This window comes from Hippopotamus amphibius, chromosome 9 (assembly GCF_030028045.1).
Source record: "Hippopotamus amphibius kiboko isolate mHipAmp2 chromosome 9, mHipAmp2.hap2, whole genome shotgun sequence".
In the NCBI taxonomy this organism is placed as follows: Eukaryota; Metazoa; Chordata; class Mammalia; order Artiodactyla; family Hippopotamidae; genus Hippopotamus; species Hippopotamus amphibius.
The window spans coordinates 39,386,677-39,410,624 of NC_080194.1; the positions used below are offsets into that span (position 1 = coordinate 39,386,677).

The 23,948-nt window shown below is 37.7% G+C and overlaps 2 protein-coding genes and 1 pseudogene across 2 annotated transcripts; all 3 read right to left on the minus strand.

Moving 5' to 3' along the window:
- Positions 1–2,908: 2,908 nt before the first annotated feature.
- Positions 2,909–3,847, minus strand: LOC130861781 (olfactory receptor 52A1-like). The gene has a single exon (XM_057750962.1). The coding sequence runs from the start codon at positions 3,845–3,847 to the stop codon at positions 2,909–2,911; it is 939 nt and encodes a 312-aa protein (XP_057606945.1).
- A 13,907-nt stretch (positions 3,848–17,754) lies between these two features.
- LOC130860819 (olfactory receptor 51I2-like) lies at positions 17,755–18,726 on the minus strand (annotated as a pseudogene).
- Positions 18,727–22,312: 3,586 nt separating this feature from the next.
- LOC130829009 (olfactory receptor 52Z1P-like) lies at positions 22,313–23,272 on the minus strand. Its single transcript, XM_057695101.1, has one exon. The coding sequence runs from the start codon at positions 23,270–23,272 to the stop codon at positions 22,313–22,315; it is 960 nt and encodes a 319-aa protein (XP_057551084.1).
- Between the last annotated feature and the right edge of the window lie 676 nt (positions 23,273–23,948).

Consider the following 23,948-nt stretch of genomic DNA (forward strand, 5'->3'; position numbering starts at 1 on the left):
AAATGGGTTAGAGGTGTAAATATTTAGATATAAGAGGCCCTTCTAAGTATTAAATATATTTTTATGTGAAAGTTTGTGATTTGAATCTTTGTTACTTTCTCATTTATAGCAGCGTTGTGAAAGAGATATGCGTTGAAAAAGCAGTTGGTCTCAGTGGTTGGAGACATGGACAAAACAATCTGGGTAACTGTCACAAGGTATTTGACTCTAATGAAAAAAGGAATATTACACCAAAAATAATGTGAAGCTAGAAAACAAATAACAGTAGAAAGCACAGTCTAGCAGTAGAGAACAGAGGCAGCCAGAGGATGGGCAGTGTATGCAGAAGGTAAAATTACCAATCACAAGTTAGTCTGTCAAGTATTTCCTTAAAAGTGCCCTCCTCCTCCTTTTAAAGGCATTAAAATAATCCATTGATTCTAATACTGTTAGAATGTAGAGTAAAAATTAATGGCAGCTGCTTAAGAATGATGCCAGACCTGCACTTACATTTTTATATATTACCCTCATAACTACTCAGGAGACACTGTCTTAGGGATGATTCCAGAGGATCAGGGTTTTACAACTTGCTTAAGTTCACAGAGTTATATGGAGTCAAGATCGACTATCAGTTCAGGCATTTGATTCTGAATCCCATGTTTTTTTATCACTATATTAGAGTTCATTCATTCATATAGAAATATTTATTAATTTAGGGGCATCCTCATAGATTCTTGTAGAGCTTGACCTGCATTGCGCCCTCCTGTCATGTGATTTGACTACTCTCCTTCTTAGCCATTGGCAGACTTCATCTCAAATAGCCTGGTCACAAAAGCCCATATAGTCTCTCATTATGTTAAATTTTTTGATTATAATGTTTCTCCATGCAAATGAATTAGAGTTGTTCACCTCCGGGTTTGGCTGCAAACAGCAAATTTGAAACCATAAAATATCAAGTATCAAAAGGCAAATGGTTTCACTTATTCTGATGTGGAAACTGTTCTGGAACAGTTTTACTATGATTCTTTACTATGGTAGGATGGAAAACCTAAGGCTAATATTGGTATCTATTGCATACACGAGAGTGTAGAGTTAGATCTTTCCTGTTGTCTCCTAATATATCTCCTATTGGGTCTGTTTTTTGGTGACTTCTAATATAGATTCTGAACAGTTTTAGAAATTATACATAGAAGAGGTAGATAGAAATATTATCTGTATTTTTATTGAAGTATAATTGACATACAATACGATGGTGTACAACATAGTGATTTGATATTTAAATACATTATGAAATGCCCATCATGATGTCTAGTAACCATCTGTCCCCTTACAAAGTTATTACAATATGATTGACTCTTTTGTTTATGCTGTATATTACATCCCATAACTTTATTCATTTTATAACTGGAAGTTTCTGTCTCATAATTCCGTTTCCCTATTTCACCAAACCCCCTAGACCCCTCTTCTCTGGCAACCACAAGTTTGTTCTCTGTATCTATGAGTCTGTTTCTGTTTTGTCCTGTTTGTATGTTTGTTATGTTTTTCAATTCCATGTATAAGTGAAGTTATACAGTAAATATCTTTATTACCAGATTTCATCTAGCATAATATTCTCTGGGTCCATCCATGTTGCCCCAATTGGAAAGATTTCATTCATTTTTCATCTGTAATTTTACTACTGTTTAAATGTAAAGATACAGCTTACTATGAAAGCAAAATGGACCTGCTCTCTAAGTTCCAAATGAGGCTGATTTTCCCATCAAGTGAGAGTCAAATGGGTGTCAGGACAACATTTCCACACTGGAGTATAGACCCCTCCAGGGGGGTCAGCACAAAAGGCCTGCAGCCTAGGGGCAGTTCTCTACCAAGAAGAAGGGTGGAGATGTCCCAAATGCTGCAAGTTATTCTTCTCAAAGTAAACGTTTAGATAAGGAACTGCAAATAGCAAGAAGGGTCAAAATATTATTGCTACCTCACCTGAAAGCCATCACCAAGCAAAGGAAGAGTAGTCAACTCCTGCCTCTCATGGGTCAAAAATCACCAACATCAAGACCTCTTCCTTCATCTGCAGTCACTACTACCAGACAATACCCATGGCCTGTTGGAAGGTCTCTTGTAAAATGCTGAGTAATAAAGCCCTTAAAAATATTAATTCAAACTGCAAACTCATAAAACTTAAGCACTGTGTACATTTACCACTATGCAACTGTTCTAGCATAATATTTATAATATTGTAGATTTTTGATAACATGAAGAATTGAAATGGTAACAGTAGAGGTCTCAGAAAAAGGATTGATATGTAAAATGGAACCCTTGAGTTTGCATGTTTTTTTGTCCCTCCTAAATAATCCTGGAAATTTATTGAAATTTCAGACTTTATTATCTCATCAGATACAGAAAATTTTGTTTTGTATTGTTTTCTTTTTGGTAAAGAACATGTTAAGATACACTTTCTCTGATTTTTTTTTTTTAATGAGTGAGATCATCAAGAAACAGAGTAAACAACTTGTTTTCATTATGTATGTGGATACTACAGAACAATAATCCTTGGGTGTATTTAAATTCAGTGAGAAATGCATAATTTGTGACTCATCTGGAGAAGAATTCTCAGGGGAGGAAGTTCAACCAGAGACTGAAAAACAGAAAAAGAAAGGAAATGATATATGTTCACTATTTTGCACTTTCTACCTTCTCCTTCTCATTACCCAGGTAGGATCCATAATCCCACTGAATGATGGTTGTCATGGCCTACCGTGATCTGAGAACTAGCTATCATTCTGGCAGATTTTACACACAAAAAAATATACACAAGACAATTATTCTCAAACATCTCAAATTACATGGATATTTCCTATTGTTTTATTTTGATTTGAGATAGTGTTACTATTGCACAAAGAGGAAAGCCTGAAGGTATTAATCACATTGGATTTTATGAACAGAACATTTTTGCCATATGGACACGGATCTGCTTGGTCTTTGCACCATAGACAAGTGGATTGAGAAATGGAGGGACCAGCAAGTAAATGCTAGAAAAGAGGATGTGGATGTAAGGGGGGATGTGAGACCCAAACCTGTGTGCAAAGAAGGAGAAGAAAGCAAGGAGGTAGAACTGGAGGAAGACACAGATGTGAGCGATGCAAGTATTGAATGCTTTCAACCTAGCCTCCTTCTGGGGCAAATGAAAAACTGTGATAAATATCTGTATATAGGACAATGTAATAAATGTGAGGTCAAACCCTGCAACAGTGAAGGCCACAAATAATCCATAGATTTTGTTGACCCGGATATTTTCTGCAGCCAGTTTCACAATGGCCATATGCTCACAGTACGAGTGGGAGACGACTGTTGTGTGATAAAATTGCAGCCGGAACTTTATCAGCATTAGGCATGGGGCTACAAGAATGGCAGCCCTAAGTGTTACCATAGCTGCAATTTGAGTGACTAGCTGGGGTGTAAAGATGGCAGCATGTCTCAGGGGATAACAGATGGCCACATAGCGGTCCAGGGCCATGGCCAGCAGTATGCCTGATTCTACGCACTCAAATGTGTGGATGAAGCACATTTGAACCAAGCAGGAATCAAAATATATTTCTGGTACATGAAACCAGAAGATTCCAAGCATCTTGGGCACAACGCTGGTACTAAGGGCAATATCTGTGATTCCTAGCATGCCTAGGAAAGTGTACATGGGCTCATGGAGGCTGCGTTCTGATTTGCTGATGATCAGGAGCAAGGAATTTCCAATCACAGCAACGAGGTACATGGCACAGAATGGAATCCCAATCCAGCACTGCACGGACTCCAGGCCTGGGATCCCTGTTAATGTCAACACAGAAGGCATGAAGACTGTGATGTTGGAAATGGACATAGTGTCCTTGGGTCTCCTGATGTAAACAAAAAAATTAGTGCTACTGTTCTTCTATCTATTTTTAGGCAGTCATCATATTGTTTGATTTTGGCTGAACTCTGAGATCATATCATTCATCTCATTTATATTATTGGAGGGAAAAGACAGATTCATAAGACATATCACTGTTCCGGAAGGGCATCCACAAGCATGGTATCACAAGATGTTATGTTCATGGCCAGCCAACTTCATTAGAACCAGTCAGATCACTTGAGTAACGGAATAAAACTGCTGACCTGTCTTATTTTTTCCTTTGCAGACCTGTGGACCAAAAAATTAGACTTGTTTATTTTGCTTGTAAATTGCATTTTAATTAGAGTTTGATGAATCCCTCCATATTGTGGATTCTAGTTACTGCTCAAGCACTCTATTATTCTCAATTGTCTTTAAGTCAGGAACAATCAGTTTGGACCAGCAGATTCTCAGACTCTGATCAGTATTTTACTATAAAAGCCTCCCTATGAAGGAAAATAGAGATAGAAACAGTTGACAGCAATGAGCATAATCTATCTATCTATCTATCCATCTATCTATCTATCTATCCATCTATCTATCTATCTCTCTCTTTATCTCTCTCTCTATCTATATCTATCATCTATCTATCTATCATCTATCTATCTATCTATCTATCTATCTATCTATCTATCATCTATCTATCTATCTATCTATCTATCATCTATCTATCTATCATCTATCCATCTATGTATGTTATCTCTTCTGTGTAAGACTACGTCACTTTTCAAAGGAATGTATAGTAACAGCTTCAGAAAAGATCATTCAAAATTACATATTTTTGGCAAGCCTGGGTCAAATTTCCTTGCTACTTTCTACATTTCTCATAAAATTGTATTATATTTTTCCAATATTTCTTCAGCAGAAATCCGTAAAATTAGTTGTGTGCTCAAAATAGTTGAAATTCTGTAATACACATTAGTACAGAAGAAGGAAACTCTAGGATTCAAGAAAATCAGCAGCGGCAATGCTTGGGACAGGAGGACTCATTCTTGATAACTACAGGAGACGGGAAAATGGGTAAATGGTTAATTTAGCCAAATTGAGGCTAACTGCTTGGGTTTACACTGTTCAGAGCTACCATGAGCATGCAATTTGTCCAATTTAGGTTCATATTCTCAATGAAGTATAGATAATTTAGAAGATGAGTCATTTTTTGTGCTCAAGCAAAAGAGATTAATTAGAAAATAAATGATGAAAGAACGGTTTTTTTTTTGAAAGGAGTCATATATAGAACCAGCTACTTTATGTCAGCAAGCTCATAAAGTATCAGCAAACCATATACTGAATGTCAACAAACATACCTGTAATGCAGGGACAACTGTGAGGTATGCTCCTAAACATCAAGTGAAAGAATGAAGTCAGCCGGGCCATTTTATGACGGGAACCCTGTATCAGCAGACATATAGTTTGAATAGACTTAGCTAATTAACTACTTTGATTTCGGCATGTTTCCTCCCCAGTGCTTAGTTCAATGACTCCCCAATCCATAGAGAACTGACTCTTTCCAATGAGGGTAAAGTTCTTCTTCTTCAAAAATGACCAGAATGAGAATAGGCATCCTTTAAGAATAATCAGTGTCTGACTTATTCAAAGGTAAGGAACTGACATGTGAGCATTACCTGACAGTTATAGATAGTGGGATGGCAGGTGGGAAGTACATAAGTGAGTACAGGACTGATGGGATGGAAGAGTGATTATTACTGGAAAAGCTGGTAAAGAAAAATGATGGGGGTAAACTTGGGAACAGTAGGACTTACTTGTCAATTGCTGTTGGGAGCCATTGTTGCTCTTGCCTGATACCTGAAAAGTAATGTCGGTTCTTCATACACTATCTCTCATTGCTCAGCAACATTTTTCTCCTCCTGAGACTGCAGTCTCATTCCCTTGCATTCTGTTCTGCAATGCCTCTTTTTTCTAACTGCACCCTCTATATCAGCATCCAGTCAATGTCATGAGCTCTAATCCATTTGGTGCTGGGGCCATCTGTAATATGTGAACACCTCTGGAATATCTTTTTATGTTTTCCTTTTTCTCTGCAATACAGACACTCTCCCTCTTCTTTAAGTCTGTCTGAGATCATGTTCATGTGCTCATCCTCCAACAAACTCCTAGCAAAGTCTGAATTATTCTAGGGCACAGCATAAATTTATTGAGTTCAAATTGGGGAGGAAAACTGCTAGCCACTATTTTTAAGGTCCCCTAATGAATGTCTGGAGAAGGAAGAGGTAGGAACATGGAATGAGGGATTTGTTAGCCACCAGACAAAACCACAAGGGACCCAACAGATTTTAATTAAGCCCTCTTGGGTTCATTCACATCTAATATCCCCTGAAATCATTTCTACAACTTGCAGATAAGATACCTCCTCACTCTCTTCTTTTCTTTCCTCATAGGCTAAATATAAGAAAATTTATATACAAAAGTTTTCTTTTAATTAGCTGGCTTTCTGTTGTTCTCATTTGCAAAATAATCTCAAGTCCACTTAAATGTAGACATATTTCTATGCCTATGAATTCTATTTAAATGAGGTACTTATGGAAAGAAAAATCTGTATCCATAATTTCTCCTTTTTTACACATTTACCTCTCATTCTCCTGCAGTAACATTCCTCAGAATTTTATTTTATTGAGGCTATTTTTGTAAACTTCATGATATTCTCTGGGTGACCAATTATGATGAACATTTCTGAATCTTACCGTATTGAGCTCCAAACAAGTTGTTGCAACTTTGATTAAATTTTTCTCCATCCCTCCCTTTATACCTTCTATTCTCTTTTCTTTTCTTCCTTCTTCCTTCAAAAGGCTGTTGATATGTGCCTCATATATGTGAAGGAATCATGCCATGTGCTCTCGACAGACATATATATACTACCAACTGTAAAGTAGATAGCCAGTGGGAAGTTGTTGTATAACAAAGGGAGTTCAACTCGAGGATGGAAGATGCCTTAGAGGACTGGGACGGGGAGGGTGCGGGGGAGTCAAGGGAGGGAGGGAATACGGGGATATGTGTATAAAAACAGATGATTGAACTTGGTGTACCCCCAAAAAATAATAAATAAATAAAATTAAAAAATAAAAAAATAAAGAAAAACAGATGATATGTGTCTTTACATTTTTAGAAATATGGGGAGATGAATTATTACATCTTTTACCATGAGAAAAAATGATAAATTCTAAGAAAGTTTTATGCACGTTACCTTTCTTCTTGACATGTTTCATCTGGTTTCTAGATGTTCTTATATGTAGCTAACTTTAAGAAATACTTGATGTATGGTTGAGACATTGGCAACTTTTGGAAGAACACGTTCAATGGCATGCAAAAGGGCTTTCATAATGGATTTTAAGGAGAATAAGTGATAAGGATCAAAAGGTAAGAACCCAAAACGCTCATCCTGGAATCTTCTGTGAAGGAGACAGAACTAAGTGTTCTGATTCCTGTTGGAATGAATTCAGAGGTCAGATTGGCATCTGAGATAATCTTTAGTTTATTTTTGACTCACCAACAAATAATTTGAATAGTTTACCACTTTGGTTCTCTCCTCTTCTTCTCTTCTAGTGATTGTTTTGAAGTATAGTTAACGTACACTATATTATTTTCAAGAGTACAACATAGTGATTTGATATTTTTATTGATTATATGCCATACAAAGTTTTTACAAAACATTAACTATATTTCCGGAGCTGTACATTACATCCTTGTGATTTTTAAATTTTATAACTAGTAGTTGGTATCTCTTGATCTCCTTCACTTATTTCCCCCCTTCAGCTGTTTTGTGCTTCCCAAAGTTCTATCCTGGGTATTATTTTTCACCCTCAAACTATACAAATGTGCTAGTAATACTATCTACTTGAAATAATTTAATTATCACCGGCATCATGCCAACTTCTATAACAATATTTCCAGCTCAGATGCTCTCACTCTGTCCAGGTACATAAAGCAAGGATGCCACACTGAAATTTTACTTCATGCTACGCATCCTCTGAAAATATTGTACCTGGGCATATCATTTAGCTCCAGAATGGGTAAAATTTTTTTTCAACTTTATTGTAACATTTGGAAATACCTTCACACCTAGATCTGTACTTATCTATTTTTTTTGGGAGGGGGGTGGTTAGGCTAATGAATATTTTTTAAAGGATCATTAATTCTCATTTGTTTACCAAAAGTATAGCTATACATTCATTATAAAGCATACACCAATCTAGCAATCTTGGTCTTGAGCAGAATAAAATCAATTTGACTTATTTTCCAGTCAGATAGACTGGTGTTAAGTGGAGACCGATTTTATAAAGATAATCTTAGAACAACATTTAGATGTCATCATTACATGACTATAATTAGAGGAAACAGAGGTGAATAAATGGTGTCCTTATGAAGCTCAAAGGAGAAAATGGTTTGTATAATTGCCTGATATTCTTCATATTCCAATTTTTAAATTGGATTTGAATATAATGTATGATATTCCTCATAATATAATTGGTTAAAAAATGAGCTTTTGAATTGTCTAGTTTTGAATCTGGATTCTGCCACGTACTAACTCTGTGATTTGGGGCCTGGTATTGGTCCTCTATGTTTCCATTTTTGTATCTGCACCATGTAAGAAATATTAATAATAGCTTCATATACTTTTTTCTGTAGATCAAATTATCTTAATCTATGTAAATCACCTAGTATGGTACATTGTATAGAGCTTTTGTCAAATTTACCACTTTGGGATGTTCTTGAACCTAAAAATCAGAATTATGTAGGCATTGGGAAATTTTGCTGTATCATTCACAGACTTGATGGAAAAATAATGACTATAACAAAATTTAAGTACTTTTTGAGAAAATTCTACCAGAAACTATGCTAGCTGCTTTGCATGAATCATTTAATTTAATCTTTAATCCATCAAAACTACACTCTATTTTATTCTCTATTTACAAATGAGAAAAATTAAATTCAAACAGGTCAAGTCACTAGCAACATTCCATAGATGTTAATAATGAGAGAGCTTGGATTTGGACTTAAATAAATCTGATTCAGCTGATTAATATAAAATTGCAGACTTGGCTTTTGCAAGTACACTTTTTCATTGTGCGGCTTTGGCAATTTACATAAATTCTCTTAGTTTCTTAATTTGTATAATGAGATTAATAATACTGTCTAATTTACACAATTTTCATAGGAATTACCAATATTTACTATTATGGAATGGCTTTTGAACTAATTTGAAAATTTAAGAACTAGGCTATTGGATGGCGGCGAAGTAGAGAGACGTGGAGTGCATCCCTCTCCACAGATGCATTGGGAATGCACAGAAGGACGCAGTCATTCCCACAGAGAACCAGCTGAACACCAGCAGACGGCCTCGGACACCAGAAAGGACTGCGGGGAGCCCGACATAGCCGGTAGGGAGGCATCTACGAGGGCTCAAAGAGGGTGAAGCGGCGGAGCTGTGGCAGACGGGAGGGAGTGAGAAACATACGGAGGGTCCGCAGCGCAGCTCAGCGTTCCCGGACTGAGACATCGATCCGCGGCTGAACGGAGGGTCTAGGAGCGGGAGCGTGGGAACCGGAGAACTGGTTCAGGGTGAGAAACATTGTTGCCGGTAGGGTCACGGACCGAGAGCACAGGAGGGAAGAGGTCTGCGGAGAGCAGTGCCAGTCCCTGAGAGCTGCCCGGCCATGATGGCGGCTGGAGGCTGCAGGCTCCCGGGCGCGGGGGAGGAGCCGCGTGCATAGCCTCTCCCTCTCTTTTGGTGCCTCTGCAACAGGCAGTGGAGAGACGCCCTGCGGGCCACCTAAGGCACTCAGGGATAACGAGCACCCTCAGGCACTCGGGAGGGGCTAGATTAAAACTCCTTGCAACGCCAGCAGCAGGGAGGCTGCCAAGAGAAAAAAAAAAAAAAAAACCAGCATCAAAAAGAAAAAACCCCGAGAGAGGCCCAACTCTAAGACTTTCTGTGTACGCCTGAGCCACCAGCGCCCTCTGCAACAGGCACCTCCAAGCCTGACTGAAACAACAGTGCGCCACTGCTCACTCACTCCCAGGAGAAGGAGCCACTATTGCACCCTCTCCCTCCCCACACACCGAGGCTTACAGACGAACAATAAAGGAACCTCTGCTGGTCACAGAATAACGCAAAAAAAAAACACCCAAGGCAAGGAGAAGGACACTTACAGCTGAGACGCTAAGGAAACAGAAATAGTAGTATCAATACCTATTGAACTGGTCCATTCTGGGATCAGTTCTGGATTTTTTTTTTCTTTTATTTCTCTCTCTCTCTCATTTTTTTTTTTTTGATTTATTAAATACGATCTTAGCCCTAAGGGATCTACAAGTTTTACAACATAATTTTTTAAGGATATTTTTTATTTTTTATTTTTTATTTTTTGCCTTTTTATATACTTCTATATCTAGCTAAGTTTTTGGTAGTACGGACAAAATATCTCTCATACTTTCCTTTCATCCCTATCTTTTATACACTTCTATTCCTTTCTTTTTCTTTGCATATTTCCAACCACATTACGCTCTTCTGTTCCCCTTTCTTCCAGCCATTTTAAGTGTATTTTATCTTAACATACTTATAAGCAACACTATCGGTCTGCTCAGACTCCTTGCTCTATTCTCCAGATGATGCACTGCCTTGGTATTAATATTAGGCTGTTGTCTTTATCTTAGTTCTTAGTACAATTGTCTAATTACATTCTGAGAATCTCCATTCTCTCTGGTGGTACTCCAGCTCATTTCTATATTTGATCCTAGCTTACAAAATCTCCCTGGATTGATGTTTGTATGTGTAGGGTGTTATTTGTTGTTTGTTTGCTTTTGCTTTTGTCTCTGATTTGTTCTGTTTCAGTTGTCAATTTCTGCTGGGTTTCTCTTTGAATATCTGATAGCACACTGGGGTTCTGTCAGGTCTTTCTAGAGCCTTATGTCCTAACGGATTCAATAATTGTGTGTCTTATACATGTATGTGTTTCCTAGACTTAATATTCGTTTAATCCAATACTTGGACATTAGTCTGAGGCTTGGACAGTCTTCTATAAACACCTCTATCACCAGGACAAGCAACCCCAAAAGCTTAGACAGCCATGAGGAAACAAAGAAACCCCATGCAGGCAAATGAGCAGGAAAAAAAACCCACAAGACCAAATAAATGAGGAGGAAATAGGAAAAATGCCTGAAAAAGAATTTAGAGTAATGATAGTAAAAATGATACAAAATCTCGATAACAAAATAGAGAAAGTACAAGAAACAGTTCATAAGAACTCAGAAAAACAAACAGCAATGGATAACAAAATAACTGAAATTAAAAATACTCTAGATGCTATAACCAGCAGGATGACTGAGGCAGAAGAACGAATAAGTGAGTTGGAAGATAGAATGGGAGAAATAAATGCCACAGAGCAGGAAAAAGAAAAAAAAAATAAAAAGACTAGAAGACAGCCTCAGAGACCTCAGTGATAACCTTAAACATACCAACATTCGAATTATAGGCATCCCAGAAGAAGAAGAAAACAAGAAAGGGTATGAGAAAATATTTGAAGAGGTTCTAGTGGAAAACTTCCCCAACATGGGAAAGGAAATAATGAACCAAGTCCAAGAAGCACAAAGAGTCCCATACAGAATAAACCCAAGGAGAAATACACCAAGACACATATTAATCAAACTAATGACAATTAAACACAAAGAAAAAATATTAAAAGCAGCAAGAGAAAAGCAACAAACAGCATATAAGGGAAAACCCATCAGGATAACAGCTGACCTCTCTACAGAAACTCTGCAGGCCAGAAGGGAATGGCAGGATATACTGAAAGTCCTGAAAGAGAGAAACCTACAGCCAAGAATACTCTACCCAGCAAGAATCTCATTCAAATTTGAGGGAGAAATCAAAAGCTTTCCAGACAAGCAAAAGTTAAGAGAATTCAGCACCACCAAACCAGCCTTACAACAAGTGCTAAAGGAACTTCTCTAAGTAGGAAACACAAGAAAAGGAAAACACCTACAAATACAAACCCAAAACAATTCAGAAAATGGTAATTGGAACACACATGTCAATAATCACTTTAAATGTAAATGGATTAAATGCCCCAACCAAAAGACACAGACTGGCTGAATGGATACAAAAACAAGACCCTTCTATATGCTGCCTCCAAGAAACCCACTTCAGACCAAGGGATACATATAGACTGAAAGTGAAGGGATGGAAAAAGATATTCCATGCAAATGGAAGTCAAAAGAAAGCTGGAGTAGCAATACTCATATCAGACAAATTAGACTTGAAAGTAAAGACTATTAAAAGAGACAAGGAAGGACACTCCATAATGATCAAGGGATCCATCCAAGAAGAACATATCACAATGGTAAATATCTATGCCCCCAATATAGGAGCACCTCAATACATAAGGCAAATGCGAACAGCTATAAAAGGGGACATCGACAGTAATACAATAATAGTGGGAGACTTGAACACCCCACTTACATCAATGGACAGATCATCCAAACAGAAAATAAATAAAGACACACAAGCTTTAAATGACACATTAGACCATCTCGACTTCATTGATATTTATAGGACATTCCATCCAAAAACGACAGACTACACGTTCTTCTCAAGTGCACACGGAACATTTTCCAGGATAGATCACATCTTGGGTCACAAATCAAACCTCAGCAAATTCAAGAAAATTGAAATCATATCAAGCATCTTCTCAGACCACAACGCCATGAGACTAGATATCAATTACAGGAAAAAAACTGCAAAAAATACAAACACATGGAGGCTAAACAATTCACTCTTAAACAACCAAGGAATCACTACAGAAATCAAAGAGGAAATCAAAAAATATCTAGAAACAAATGACAACGAAAACACAACAACCCAAAACCTATGGGACGCAGCAAAAGCAGTTCTAAGAGGGAAGTTTATAGCAATACAGTCCTACCTTAAGAAACAAGAAAATGATCGAATAAACAACCTAACCTTACACCTCAAACAACTAGAGAAAGAAGAACAAAGAAACCCCAAAGTGAGCAGAAGGAAAGAAATCATAAAGATCAGAGCAGAAATAAATGAAAAAGAAAGGAAAGAAACCATAAGAAAAATAAATAAAACTAAAAGCTGGTCCTTTGAGAAGATTAACAAAATTGATAAACCATTAGCCAGACTCATCAAGAAAAAAAGGGAGAAGATGCAAATCAACAGAATTAGAAATGAAAAAGGAGAAGTCACAACGGACACCTCAGAAAAACAAAAGATCATGAGAGACTACTACAAGCAATTATATGCCAATCAATTGGATAACCTGGAAGAAATGGATACATTCTTAGAAAAATACAATCTTCCAAGACTGAACCAGGAAGAAATAGAAACCATGAACAGACCAATCACAAGTACAGAAATTGAGGCAGTGATTAAAAATCTCCCAACACACAAAAGCCCAGGACCAGATGGATTCACAGGCGAATTCTATCAAACATTTCGAGAAGAGTTAACACCTATCCTTCTCAAACTCTTCCAAAATATTGCAGAAGGTGGAGCACTCCCAAACTCATTCTACGAGGCTACCATCACCCTGATACCAAAACCAGGCAAAGATGTCACAAAAAAAGAAAACTACAGACCAATATCACTGATGAATATAGATGCAAAAATCCTCAACAAAATACTAGCTAACAGACTGCAACAGCACATTAAAAAAATCATACACCATGATCAAGTGGGGTTTATCCCTGGGATGCAAGGATTCTTCAATATACGCAAATCAATCAACGTGATACATCATATCAACAAATTGAAGGATAAAAACCATATGATCATTTCAATAGATGCAGAAAAAGCTTTTGACAAAGTTCAACATCCATTTATGATAAAAGCTCTCCAGAAAATGGGCATAGAAGGAAATTACCTCAACATCATAAAAGCCATATATGACAAACCAAAAGCCAACATTGTTCTCAATGGGGAAAAACTGGAAGAATTCCCTCTAAGAACAGGAACACGACAAGGGTGTCCACTCTCACCACTGTTATTCAACATAGTTTTGGAAGTGTTAGCCACAGCAATCAGAGAAGAAAAAGAAATTAAAGGAATCCAAATTGGAAAAGAAGAAGTCAAATTGTCACTCTTTGCAGATGACATGATATTATATATAGAAAACCCTAAAGACTCTACCAGAAAACTGCTAGCACTCATTGATGAGTTTAGTAAAGTAGCAGGATACAAAATTAATGCACAGAAATCCCTTGCATTCCTATACACTAACAACGGAAGAGCAGAAAGAGAAATGAAGGAAACTCTCCCATTCACCATTGCAACAAAAAGAATAAAATACCTAGGAATAAACCTGCCTAAGGAGGCAAAAGATCTGTATGCAGAAAACTTTAAGACATTGATGAAAGAAATCAAAGATGAAACAAACAGATGGAGGGACATACCATGTTCCTGGATTGGAAGAATCAACATCGTGAAAATGACTGTACTACCCAAAGCAATTTACAGATTTAATGCAATCCCGATCAAATTACCAATGGCATTTTTCACAGAACTAGAGCAAGAAATCTTATGATTTGTATGGAAACGCAAAAGACCCCGAATAGCCAAAGCAATCTTGAGAAGGAAAAATGGAGTTGGTGGAATCAGGCTTCCTGACTTCAAACTATACTACAAGGCCATAGTGATCAAGACAGTATGGGACTGGCACACAAATAGAAAGGAAGATCAATGGAATAGAATAGAGAACTCAGAAGTAAGCCCAAACACATATGGGCACCTTATCTTCGACAAAGGAGGCACGAGTATACAATGGAAAAAAGACAGCCTCTTCAATAAGTGGTGCTGGGAAAATTGGACAGCAACATGTCAAAGAATGAAATTAGAACACTTCCTAACACCATACCCAAAAATAAACTCCAAATGGATTAAAGACCTACATGTAAGGCCAGACACTATCAAACTCCTCGAGGAAAACATAGGCAGAACACTCTTTGACATACATCAAAGCAACATCCTTTTTGACCCACCTCCTAGAATCATGGAAATAAAATCAAGAATAAACGAATGGGACCTCATGAAACTTAAAAGCTTTTGCACAGCAAAAGAAACCATAAACAAGACTAAAAGGCAACCCTCAGAATGGGAAAAAACAATTGCCTATGAAACAACGGACAAAGGATTAACCTCCAAAATATACAAGCAGCTCATGCAGCTTCATACCAAAAAAGCAAATAACCCAATCCACAAATGGGCAGAAGACCTAAATAGACATTTCTCCAAAGAAGACATACAGATGGCCAACAAACACATGAAAAGATGCTCAACATCACTCATGATCAGAGAAATGCAAGTCAAAGCCACAATGAGGTATCACCTCACACCAATCAGAATGGCCATCATCACAAAGTCTGGAAACAACAAATGTTGGAGAGGGTGTGGAGAAAAGGGAACTCTCCTGCACTGTTGGTGGGACTGTAAGTTGGTACAGCCACTATGGAAAACAGTTTGGAGGTTCCTTCAAAAACTACAAATAGAACTACCATATGATCCAGTAATCCCACTCCTGGGCATATACCCAAAGAAAACCATAATCCCAAAAGAAACTTGTACCATAATGTTTATTGCAGCACTCTTTACAATAGCCAGGACATGGAAGCAACCTAAATGCCCATCAACAAATGAATGGATACAGAAGATGTGGCATATATATACAATGGAATATTACTCAGCTATAAAAAGGGATGAGATGGAGCTATATGTAATGAGGTGGATAGAACTACAATCTGTCATACAGAGTGAAGTAAGTCAGAAAGAGAAGGACAAATATTGTATGCTAACTCACATATACGGAATCTAAAAATGGTACTGATGAACTCAGTGACAAGAACAAGGACGCAGATACAAAGAATGGACTGGAGAACTCGAGGTATGGGAGGGGGCGGGGGGTGAAGGGGAAACTGAGAAGAAGCGAGAGAGTAGCACAGACATATATATACTACCAACTGTAAAATAGTCAGTGGGAAGTCGTTGTATAACAAAGGGAGTCCAACTCGAGGATGGAAGATGCCTTAGAGGACTGGGGCAGGGAGGGTGGGGGGGACTCGAGGGGGGGGGCGTCAAGGAAGGGAGGGAATATGGGGATATGTGTATAAAAACAGATGATTGAACCTGGTGTACCCCCCAAAAAAATAAAATAAAATAAAATAAAAAAAATAAAAAAAAAAAACTAGGCTATTAAAAATATCCTATTCCATTTTTATAATTTCACTGAATTGAGCACTTTTAAAAATAGATATATGAAAAATGGGGAAAAAAACTCACTATATTGAGTAAAGTAAAAAAAAACATAAAAAAATGTATATATGTAAATGATGCCACCCATCACCTTATACACTTATCATTTGTTCTAAGGATCCTCTCTCAACTGACTGGTTATCATTCAAGACTGAGTGATTTATGAGGATATTCATTGTAGTTTATAGAAATTTAAAAGCATCTGGGGGGTAAAAAAAAAGGCTGAGCCCTACAGGCCCTGTCTCAAGTTGTTTCTTCTCTACATACCTTCCTGTTAATCAGAACCAGATCTACAACTGAATGATTTATGTCAACCAATCCACCCTCTCTGGCCCGTCTCGGGAGTAAGCAAGCGTGTGTGAGTTCCTCATGAGTGGGGTCCCGCCATTCCTCCAACCAGCCAAAGGGACTTGTCTTTCCTCCGGTGTCAGACCTCAGGGCTGCAGTGCCTAATATGTGGCTTGAAGCACTCACTCCCCAGGGAGGGTCTCTGCTGGGATAATCCCCCTCCTCTTCTGTCTCCCCTTACAGGGGCACAGGTCCTGACCTGATGGCATCTCCTCCCTTCCTACTCACTTCCATGTGGCTCTTTCTTACGGCCTCAGTACCTACAAGAGTTTTTTTTCCTGCCAGTCTCCAGTTAGTTTTCAGTGAGAATTGCTCCACATGTAGATGTAGTTTTGATTTCTTTGTGGGGAAGAGGTGAGTTTTGTTTTGTCCCTCTCCACCATCTTGATAGGACTCCTCCATTAGTATATTTTTAAAAAATTATTACAAAAACTTCAAACATACAAAGTAAACAGATTTTTTAATGAACTTCCATCTACCCATCAACCAGCTTCAACAGTTATCATTCTTGTATCAGCACTATACCATTCTCATATCGTCTATAATTCCACCCACTGTGCAACCCAATTATCATCGTTGTTGTTACTCTTTTTATCAGTATTATATAGAGGTTTACAGATAATTTTGACATACACTGAAATGTACAAAGCTTAGCTGTACCATTTTGACCAATGGATACAAACATGTAACTTATGTCCCTAACACAACATAGAACATTTCTATCTTGCCAGAGATTTCATCATATGTTTCTCCAGTCATTCTCTCACCTCCATACCCATTAGAAGAAACCACTGTTCCAATTTTTTTTGACATTTAGTTATACTTGTTCTAAAGCTTTATATAAATGGGCTAATACAGTACATACTCATGTGTTCTGATTCTTTTCACTCACAAATACATGTCACTAAATTGCATGTACCAGGAAAGAAACAAATGAACACCTATTCTCATTCTACCTATTCTCAGGAGAAAAAGGAATGAATTAAATATTCAAGGATTCAACAAACAAATGGTGTCCTCACAAGAAATAAACCCAAGTCCTCTACCTCCTTCTGTAACTGTACTTCAGAGTAATGATATTCTCTATTCTCAGGAGGAAAGGGTTGTGCTATTTTTCTTTCCTCCATCTACTAAAGCTTATAGTTCACTTATAATTAATAATAAACTATAGAATTTTCCCACTTGCAAGGCTAATATCCAGGCTGTATTTCTTATCCAAGTTCCTGTTTTCTCAGGGTACCCTCTGAGATACCACACCCTTCTTTCTAGACAGTGTATGAACAATGCTGTTGTGAATTTCCTTTGTTTTGATGCTATAAACAATGGGGTTGACCACAGGTGGGAAAAAAAGGTAAACATTGGCCGTGACTGTCTGGAGGAGTAGAGGTAAATGTTGTCCAAAGCGATGCAACAAGGAAAGGCTGATCATGGGCACATAGTGCACAAGCACAGCCGAGACATGTGACACACAGATGTTGAGAGCCCTCCACTGTCCCACCCCAGAAGCTATACCCAGCACTGTGTAAAGAATCAGCACAGAAGAAATCACAATGAGCAATGAGTCTAGCCCAAATGTGAAGGAAATGACAAACAGACCCAGGATGCTATTGGGACAGATATCTCCACAGGGCTATTTGATCAGATCTGAGTGGAGGCAGTAAGAGTGTGTGTGGCCACAAAAGGGAAGATGCTTCAGGAGAAGAAGCAGTGGGAACATGAGCACCACACTTCGCAAGGCAATGGTGACACCCATCCCAGTGATGCGGGGAATTGTCAGAATGGTTGTGTATCTCAGTGGTCTGTATACGGCCACAAAGCAGTCTACAGACATGGCCAGAAGGACACCTGATTCCATGAGGGTCAAGGAATGCATTGAAAACATCTGGAGCAGACAACCACCAAAACGGATGTTATTAATGCCAAAGAGGAAAATGCCTAACACAGTGGGCATGATGGAAGCAGAGACACCAAGTTCAACAAAGGCCAACATGGCCAGAAAGAAGTGCATGGGTTGGTGCAAAGCAGGGTCAAACCAGATAATATGAAGAATGATGCCATTTCCTAAGAAGATGATGGTGTACATCAGGCAGAAGGGGACAGATATCCATGTGTGCTCTGCTTCCAGCCCTGGGATGCCAACAAGAGTGAATGTTGCAGGGGTGAACTCAACGGAACCATTGAAAATGTCACGGTGAGGCTTCATCCAAAGATACTGGGAGACACATGGGGACTGGAAAATATAAATGTCTTGTCAGTTACTATACATCAAATCCTGAGCTCCTGACAGTCATATTTAAGACATTTTCATATAAAATAGATGGAAAACTTATTTCTGAAACAAGAGCATATGTAAACCACAGTGTGGAAGAGAAATCTTATTAGATGTGTGGAAGAGTAGTCCTATATGGACTACATGCCAAATACTTCTGTGTTTAATAGAAGTATGAGCATTAATAAAAATCTTAAGGTAGTTCATTTATGGCAATGGAAGGCTGTGATAATAAGCATAGAGATGATAGCTTCATGTGGAAATTGAGAACTGAAGGATTCAGCAACTTTCTGTAGTTTGTACAGGAATGAATGAGTAGCAAAATTAACATAAGACAGTAATAAAGAGAATTTATGGTTCTAACACTTAAGAGAGTAATGGCCTTGAGGAAGTCACATAAGTTATCTGAGATCAGGTATACTATATACACATCATCATCAACATCATCAAAGATAATATATGTAAATTGTTTCCTATTATATTTGGAACATAGTAAATATTCAACACATGAAATCAAAACAATTTAATATATTAGAAAATAGAGACAGTTTCTTCCAGTTTTTAATATTTTCCAATTTTTTTTTAACTTACCAGTTCACTCTTTCTCCACCTGCTATCCATGGAATATGGGGAATGCTTCTCTGTATTTTGCAGGAACGTCAATGTCTCTTGCTGGAATCTGGGGTCAAAGCTAAGAGTATCACCAAAGCTATCAGGATATCACAAGCTGAGTGTGATGGTAGGGTTGGAGTTCAGGACTAGGGCTCTTTATCTGGCAACAACTTTATTAACACTAAAATTCTCATCTGTAACAGAGCCTTGGGTGTTAAGGTAAGGGGTGAAAGATAGAATTAAGGATTGACTCAGGTATGGAGGTGGTGAGTAAGGGTGAAGTCTTCCTCTCATATTGGGTTATGGCTCTTTGTAAAGTATAACAGTTGAGTGATAGTAAATGTTTAACAGTCAGTTCTCTGAATAAAAATGCCTGGTCTATACTATTGCCAATATCTTTGTTTAAATATTCCACACTGTGCACTTTCAAGCTACCAACATGATACCACTGAATGTCCAGCTGATATATTCATAGCCAACTTTCCCAAACTGGTTCAAGCCAGAACTAGCACAGCAATGGGCTTAACTACAGCTGATCCTACACATCAGCTACTTCCTTACCCAGGTGGAACTGAGAGCAGGCACATCAAACCATGCATTCCCTCTCTTCCTGTTTCCTTCCCCCTGGGCTGTGGGCATAGTCGCTACTTCTCCTTATATGGGCTTAAATGACTGGCAGGGGAAGACAAGATGAGACAGGATTCTTCATGGAGCAATTAACCAAGCATAATTACTCTCGGAAACATCAGGTATATATTTTAATTGGAATTACAGTACATTGAATTTATAGATCATTTTGAAGAGAATTATCATCGTAATAATGAACAATATGCAATGAGCACAGTCCCCTTCAAATATTCCAAGGCAATAGCTCAGTGATGCAGTCAGCAGCTAAGCACAGACAGCAGCACCCTAATTCCTTCCAGCATCCACAAACACCCAAACCTTCAACCTGAAAGTTTCTTTAAAATTAAGAACATCAACTTGAGTGTTTTTCATTCCTATCATATTTCATACATTCTGGATGTAAAATTGGCATTTTCTTATTTCCCAACTGTCACAGTCGAGCATAAAGAAGTCTTTCGCTTTAAGGCTCATGCTACTTAAATATTCTGTCATCATCCTGGAATCTATTTACTCTCTTCCTGCCCTTCATTCCTTGAGGAGTTTGCCCCTCAGAATTGTCGGAATTGTCTTTTTTGTTGCAACTCTTGTCAACATTTTATATGACATTGCTATCCATGAAGTCATTTTTCTATAAACTATTGGCAGCCGGGCTAGATTCAGTTTGGTGGATTGGGTTTTTTATAGTGTCTCTATTTGTAAAATGTATTATTCTCCAAATAAAAAAATTAAATGCTAAATACATCATATGACATATTTATTAATTATCAAACTAATAAGGAAGGTACTAAAATAGTTTCATTTTATCAGTTGAGAACCAATAGCTGTGTAATATGTCAATTTCATACAGTAAGTATGTAGCAGGCAAACCAGGATTTCTAACATCAAAGTTTTTTGTTTTTATCCCTAAAATATAATTCCTTACTGAAATTAAAGTGAATATAATATATTTCAAGCCATGGTAATTATCCAGGACTCCAAAGGTCAAGGAAATATCCTTTCATTTCTTATGTTGACTGCCATATATATGTGTGTTACGGAGAAACAGAGAAAAAAAATAACTGGAAAAATTTTCAAATATTCAAGAGACTGCCTCAAAGTTTTTGTTTTTTGTTTTTGTTGTTTGTTTGTTTGTTTTTGTTTTTTTGTATTTACTTAAGTATAAATAATGTCAAATTTCACATTCTCATAACAAGGTACTGGTACTAGGCCTTGAGAAAGGAGAGACTATAAAAGTATTTTCTGGAAATGAAGGAATTAAGGTGCAATCTGGAGACAGTTTATAGATAATTATATTTGTTGTGTTTAGAGCCTTTCTATATAAGATTCTGTATAAATGTTCTATTTAATCTTTTACTGCCTTTGATTTTTTTTTTTTTTTTTTTTTTTGGCCTGCGTATAGAACTTTTCAGTCCTTCAGTCCCTCCATGAAGTCTTCATTGATGATTTGGGCCTAAAAAGCCCCAATATGTAGAAAAATCCAATCAATAAATACATACCATGTGCATATTTTATACAGTATATTTTATGCAGAGCCTTTTTATATAAGATTCTGTATAAATATTCTAATCTTTTACTGCCTTTGATTTTTTTTTTTTTTTTGGCCTGGGTATAGAACTTTTCAGTCCTTCAGTCCCTCCGTGAAGTCTTCATTGATGATTTGGGCCTAAAAAGCCCCAATATGTAGAAAAATCAAATCAATAAATACATACCATATGCTTATTTTATACAGTATATTTTATGCAATATCAGTGAATTAGAAAATATCTGATTTCAGAGCTCACAGTGTAACTTAAGAAACGGGTACAGACAAAAATGACTACAATATGGTGGCTTCATGCTACTCATCCAAGAGTTTGCTGATTGCACTAGTAGTGTTTTGCATTTCAGCAGAATTTCCATGGCTTATAAAAAAAGTGTAGTGATGCATCATTCCCACTTCCCTGATCTACACAGGAAAAGCCCGTCTGGGTTAAATCCTACAATCTATTTCTCTTTGCTCAGAGTTATCTTTATGTGTCCTTAAGATTAAGTTAAAATACATGATAATAGGATATCTAGGAGAATTGAGAATGTCATTAATTTAAAATACTCTTTTTCAAACTCTTTAAGAACTTTAAGAAAATATACTGGCATTTGGCATTTTTAACAGATCCCAACCTTTTGTGTGTGTTTTAGGGTTTTTGTGGATTTCATTTATTCCTATTCCTCATTGAAACAGACTTTTAAGCAGTGCGTGAGTGTTTTATTCAGAAATATCCAATATTTAGCATCATTCTTCATTTTAACAACATATGCTGATAGGGGAGAAAAACAGAATCACTCGGTCTTGAATCTGTTTGGTCTTCACTCCATAAATAATGGGGTTGAGCATTGGGGGCACCACCACATAGAGGTTTGCTACTAGGATGTGGATGTGATGAGGAATGGTTTTACCCCCAAAGCGATGGGCAAAAAATGAAAAGAATGCTGGGGCATAGAATATAAGTATGACACAGATGTGGGAACCACATGTGTTAAGGGCCTTGAATCTGGCAGTCCAGGAGGGTATCTGAAACACTGTGCAAAGGATCATTGTGTAGGACGTAATGATGAACGCTATATCCAGTCCTATAGATAGCAGGGCCACAGTCAGGCCATAAATGATGTTGACATTGATATTGTCACATGCCAATCTGGCAATGCCCATGTGCTCACAGTAGGAATGGGGAATGACATTTCTCCCACAATATAGAAGTTGATGTACCAGGAAGATGAATGGAAAACATATGACAAAACTCCTGACCACAGCTGCTACGCCAATCTTCCCAATGACCGAGGAGGTTAAGATGGTAGTATATCTCAAGAGGTAACAGATGGCCACATAGCGGTCAAATGCCACGGCCAGGAGAATAGCAGATTCTGCCACAAAGATGAAATGTATGAAGAACATCTGGGACACACAGCTACCAAAGGATATATCCATAGAATGGAACCAGAAGATGGCCAGCATCTTGGGGGCTGTGGCTGTGGAGAGCAGAACATCTGCTAAGGCCAGCATGGAAAGGAAGAGATACATAGGCTCGTGAAGACGACGCTCACTCACAATCAGGAAGATCAAGAAGAGGTTACCTACAACAGCCACAATGTACATAAGGCAGATGGGGATGGAGATCCAGGTGTGCGCCTCTTCTAGTCCTGGGATTCCAATCAGGACATACCACATATCCTGAGGACGTGTGTAACTGTAAGAGGAAGAAGCCATCTGTGGCTGTTTATTCCAGACCCAGGGCCTTCAGCGAAAGACCACAGGGCTGACTGAGGATTCAGGAGCACCACCTTAGGCTGGGGGACGTCTAATCGAATTTCTTTTCGGATATGTTCCTTGTGAAAGGACAGAGAGATAGATTAGCCTAAATTTGTACTCTGACTCCTTCCATGGAAGAATTAAATTGTATCTTGAAAAAAAAATAGTTAGCATTTAATAAAAGTGTAATATGTGTCATAGTACTTTACATATACTAACTTATTAAATCTTCACCTTAGCCTGTTGAAAAGACCTTTACAACAATCCATGACATGGATACTGTTGTTATCCATATGGATGAAAAAAAAAAGTCCCAGACTTTTAACCTCTTGCCCTAGGTCCCACTGGATTTAAAGTCAGACAGGGTAAATTTGAAAGCTTTGAGCTTAACTACCATTTAACACAGCCTATAAAAATAAAACTAGGTAAAAAACATGTTATCAGATTTTTCACTGATCATATCCCTGAGTAATGTAGACATGTGAAATTGAATTACACTGCTCATGGAAGAGGGAGGGAATTAGGGTTTGACAAGACAGATTTCAAGAAATATAGCACATATGCCCTCTTCAACACTGATGAACCAGTGGTTTGATGCTCCTTCCTAATCTAGGCATTGAGGACACACAGGTGA

Excerpts from the sequence above, each read along its gene's own strand:
- LOC130861781 (XM_057750962.1), bottom strand. The coding sequence starts at position 3,847 with ATGTCCATTTCCAACATCACAGTCTTCATGCCTTCTGTGTTGACATTA.
- LOC130829009 (XM_057695101.1), bottom strand. The coding sequence starts at position 23,272 with ATGGCTTCTTCCTCTTACAGTTACACACGTCCTCAGGATATGTGGTAT.